At 45.6% G+C, this 4,734-nt stretch overlaps 1 protein-coding gene across 3 annotated transcripts; it reads right to left on the bottom strand.

Moving 5' to 3' along the window:
- Positions 1-1,618: 1,618 nt before the first annotated feature.
- Positions 1,619-4,347, bottom strand: LOC131186523 (uncharacterized). 3 transcript variants are annotated; one of them, XM_058160192.1, is made up of 2 exons: positions 4,248-4,347; positions 1,619-3,203 (listed from the first exon to the last, which is right to left on the bottom strand). In XM_058160192.1, exon 2 carries the CDS (start codon positions 3,161-3,163, stop codon positions 1,892-1,894), a length of 1,272 nt encoding a protein of 423 aa, XP_058016175.1. In that variant the 5' UTR covers positions 3,164-3,203; positions 4,248-4,347; the 3' UTR covers positions 1,619-1,891. The 3 variants fall into 3 exon arrangements, with proteins under 3 accessions (XP_058016175.1, XP_058016176.1, XP_058016177.1); XM_058160193.1 differs by lacking the exon at positions 4,248-4,347 and adding an exon at positions 3,377-3,833; XM_058160194.1 differs by lacking the exon at positions 4,248-4,347 and adding an exon at positions 3,416-3,833.
- Between the last annotated feature and the right edge of the window lie 387 nt (positions 4,348-4,734).

Genomic DNA, 4,734 nt, shown 5'->3' with positions numbered 1-4,734 from the left:
TCCTATTTTTCTACTTGCATTTTTTATGTGCTTTCGAACTACTAGTATGGCAGAAGCTGGGACAAGTAATGGGAGCTCACCCCATTACGCGGCACTAGGGATTTGAACCGCTGAACTGCTGACCTTTCGATCGACAAACTCAGTGTCTTAGCCACTGAGCCACCACATCCCGAACATTCAGATAAGCAGGGACTAATACCAGACAAATGAACAGAAAACAATCATCTAATCAGGCAACTTCCAAAGAGAAAACCATACCTCCAACAACAATGGCAGGGAGAACTACTGTATATAAACATTGAGCGAATCCCACATTCACTGACAATGTTACCTAGTTGGGTAGTGAAACCTCTGCAAGCAAACAACCAAATTTGCCACAATCTAAATTTAGTTAATCTGAAGCTTGGTTAGTTGAAATACTAATTTATTGGTTGTCCTTAAAGAAAAACTCCACATGGGAAAAGTAGATGAATAATCCTGCAAACTTTTGCTGCCAGGTCATCGGTGAAACTTACCCATGAGTAATAGGCAGCAACACCATCCATTGTTAAACCCTAAATGATGGCATAAACATAATTACTGCCTTTGGATGTGACTGTGGTAGTCATTCATGGCCTCGGTGGGGGGGGGCACCTTCAATGAGGTCACAATCCCAAACAAGGCTTCCTAGTTTGTCTAATTCAGCATTTGATTTGGATGGGGGTGGAGAGCTGATCACTGGTAGAACTGGTATTCCAAGCATAAACTCTGGAATTGTATCTTGAAAGATTTTAGCTGTCTTCTTATAGGACGAAGGTTTTAGGAGACAATGGCAATTAATGATGCTCATCTCGTGCACAGCTCTCAGTCTGCCTGTCTAATTGCCAGAGCCTTGCATTCTTTCATACCAGTCTTTCTCTATTCTAATGCTTCCAGTTGACTAGGGATTGAGAACCATTGCCCGGGCATTGTGTGACAATTCTGGACAAAATGCTCCCCGGGAGAAAGCTAAGCTACAAGGTTCTTCATGAGCAGTAGGTGTTCACCAAAACTATATTTAATATATATATATATCTAATGGTAGTTTTCACTTTTCCCACCAACTTTTGTCTTACTTCAGACTCCACCCACCCACCCACCCACCCACCCATCCATTCATCCATCCATCCATTTATTCATCCATCCATCCCTCCCTTTAGGTTTCTGAGAAGAGATATCAATGTTATCATCGAAGGCCATATTATATGTTTCTGGGACTGTGAAGTCCTGAATCTCTTCAAGGCAACTGAAATCTAAAATTGTTCTCTATAGAGAGCAAAATTGTGAACAAAAATGTTTAGAGCAGGGAAACTGCCCCCCCCCAAATCACATTTTCCCGCCGATTTTTAAAAACCCTCAAAGTGACGTCGAAACTCACTTAAAGCTGGAAACAATGAAAAGGCAGGCATCCTTATTAGTACATTTTATCATTTTGGGAATTCAGGCATATGGCGCTGACAGCTGCATTACTGAGCGATGCACGTTTGGAGGTGGAATGAGAGGAACTCAGAAAAAAATGTTTGCAAACTTGTGTTGGAAAAAGGTAGACGTGTGAGGCAATTGTCAGCACTGGTGGCATGAGATAAGAAGACAACAACAATGTGCTCATTCTGGAACAAGCTTTATTTTCTCCGATGCCTAAAAATGGAGATGCAAGCAAAGTATTCAGCAGATGTTGCCATTAATTCCCGTCCACCAAAGGGCCGCGCAAACCCTCATGTTTTAAAATGCTCTGATATACATAAGGCGAAAATGAAACGGCGATGAAGAACACGAAATACAGCACCCCATAAGTGCGTTGGCTGAGCAAGACATCGTAGGAACAAGAGATACCCTCACCAAGGTTCCTTCCTGCCAAAAAGAGCATTTTATTTTACTTTATGTGGGGTGGCAGTGGGCAAACCTGTTTTGTTTGCCCGATGCAGGGTGGAACAACAATGGGACATTTTGTCTGGGAGGAACCACCACCACCCGCAATGACAACGGATGCCCCTCCAGATCCTCCTCCACTGCAACAATCAGATCCACCACTTCCTCCTGATACAACAATGGTTTTCCCACCAGAAGCTCCACTACCACCAGTCCCTACAACTGCAACCGTGCCTGAGCTTCCCCCAGTGCTGCAGCAAGCAGACGCCCCGCTGCTTCCTCCAGTAACTACAACAGCTTTTGCACCTGATCCTCCTCCTGTTCCACATGCTCCACCAGACCCTCCACCGATGACTTTAACATCCCCAAAGCTTCCACCACCTCCAGAGGATCCTCCGCCTATAACCTTCACACCCCCTGATCCACCATCACCACACCCACTGCCACTTCCACCACCAATGACCTTCACTCCTCCTGATCCTCCACAACATCCACTATCACCTCCGGCTACAACAGTGGTCTGACCCCCTGATCCACCACCAGTTCCACACCAGCCGGACCCACTGCCACTTCCGCCACCAATCACCTTCACTCCTCCTGATCCCCCGCAGCATCCACCGCCACTTCCAGTTACAACAGTGGTCTGCCCCCCTGATCCACCACCAGTTCCACACCAGCCAGACCCACTGCCACTTCCACCACCAATGACCTTCACTCCTCCTGATTCCCCGCAGCATCCACCGCCACTTCCAGTTACAACAGTGGTCTGCCCCCCTGATCCACCACCAGTTCCACACCAGCCGGACCCACTGCCGCTTCCACCGCCAATGACCTTCACTCCTCCTGATCCTCCACAACATCCACCGCCACTACCACCTCCGGTTACAATAGTGGTCTGACCCCCTGATCCACCACCACTGCCTCCTCCACAACAAATTCCTCCACCACTGCCACCTCCAATCATTGGAATCTTCTGCTGGCAAATCCCACCCCCAAGTCCTCCTCCAGTGCAACATCCAGAAGATTGGCCGGCTGGTATTACGACGACACCAGAAGAACTTCCACCACAGCAGCCGGAGCTCGGGATCTGTTGGATGCCACCGCAACAGGATGATCCTTGGCTTCCAGATACCACCATCACATGTCTTGATCCACCTCTACAGCAGCAACATGCACAGCAGCATCCGGAGCCTCCACTGCCTCTTCGTCTATGGCAGCGACCGCTGGATCCACCACCGGTACCACAACAACCACTAGATTGAATTTGTTGGCTCATCTTTTCTGGGAGTGAGTGGTGTTGGTTGATAAATGTTCACCTAAATGAAAACAACTTAGGTTATCATACAGCTCCTGCGTCTCGGTGGCTCTGTGGTTATGAATAAATGCCAGGCTGTATGAAAAAGAAGTCCCTTCAAATAAAAAAAATGGGGCCTCTTAAGGAGGTCTGATTTATAAATTGTTCTCCATTAAGTTTGTTTAAATTGCTCACCTTTTCTATCTGCAAGGCGAGCTATCTGCAATTGCTCACCTTGTCTATCTTATTTCACTTTTTTCCAAGGAAGGAAATTGTGTCGTGCAAAGTTGAAATAGGCTTCCATTCAGTTTCGAAGATTTGGTTCACATCGACCGTCCTCTAAAGTTACATTGCTAGTTACAGCATGGCAGCATCAAAATACCCAGATCGTCTTCCGAAAGGCGCTTCACAGGGCTACTACTGCTAGTGCTGAACTGTCTGCGTCCCCATGGAGATATGAGGCTTTGGTGGGAACAACTTGGAAGACGATTTCATCATTTGCTAATTTGAAGTCTCTGGGGATAAATTTGAGGGAGTGGCAAAATAGTTTGCCTAACTATAGCCATCCAGATGTCAGAGAATTGAAAGAAATCCCTCTGCTAACACACAATCAGACAATGTTAATCTCGTACTCCTGAAATCAGGATGTACACCCAGTAATCTGGCTACATCCCAAACCCAGCCCTTACTATGAGTTATCAAGATTAGCAAAGAGATGGAAGCAATGTCAACAAAATCATCCTTGGAGTTTTGTCTCATACTAGGATGATGAACCATCCTCCAGAAGTTTTGGAACTCCAAATCCCACTATCCTCGATTCTCGGCTACATTGCTTGGTCTAATGGAAGATGGAGTCCAACAGTGTTTGAAGAAACCCAATTTCCTTCTCCAATCTAGAAGAAATTCTTCGCTGTTCAGAGAGTCTCACACTGAGACACCATTCAATTTTCCAAAACCAACCATTTCAAGAACTAGCATCTATCCCAGATGTTCCTCCAGTCATCCGTGCAAAGACGGCCGAGCACCAAGGAAGAACAGAATTGGATATCTCTAAGCTTGATCTTACCTTCTTGGACAAATGAACAGGATGAAGAAATCCCAAGGAAGTGTTTTATGACCGAAGGGACTGAGGACCTTTTTATATCATCTTCTTAGCCTCTCCTACGGGAAATGAGACACCCCCAATCACGGTGAGTGACTTAGTTAGCATGTCTAACAGCTGGCCTCATGAAAGCTTAGCAAGTCATCTGAGATCAATATCTCTCTTTTCCATCACTACTCAGTTTAGGAAACACAAACAATTTAATGACCTGTTCCATCTAATAGATTAATTCCGGAAGTGCTGGATTGTTGTGGGGCCTCTCCCATCAAGGGGGATTCTGATGAATTCAGGATTCAACCTTTTTTTGGAGAGGGGTTTTAAATAAGTATGGATGGTTTTTCCCCCCCCCAAATGGATTTTTCAAGTGCTTCTTTATCTACTCAATCGCTTTTTATTTTCATACTAAGCTGTTGCAAAAGTTGGAAAGGAAAGATATGTCAAACTGCTGCTC

Source organism: Ahaetulla prasina, chromosome 17, assembly GCF_028640845.1.
Source record: "Ahaetulla prasina isolate Xishuangbanna chromosome 17, ASM2864084v1, whole genome shotgun sequence".
Classification (NCBI taxonomy): Eukaryota; Metazoa; Chordata; class Lepidosauria; order Squamata; family Colubridae; genus Ahaetulla; species Ahaetulla prasina.
This window is presented reverse-complemented; position numbering and strand designations above follow the sequence as displayed.

Bases quoted from the DNA above. Each gene is read 5' to 3' on its own strand.
- LOC131186523 (XM_058160192.1), bottom strand. From the start codon at position 3,163: ATGAGCCAACAAATTCAATCTAGTGGTTGTTGTGGTACCGGTGGTGGA.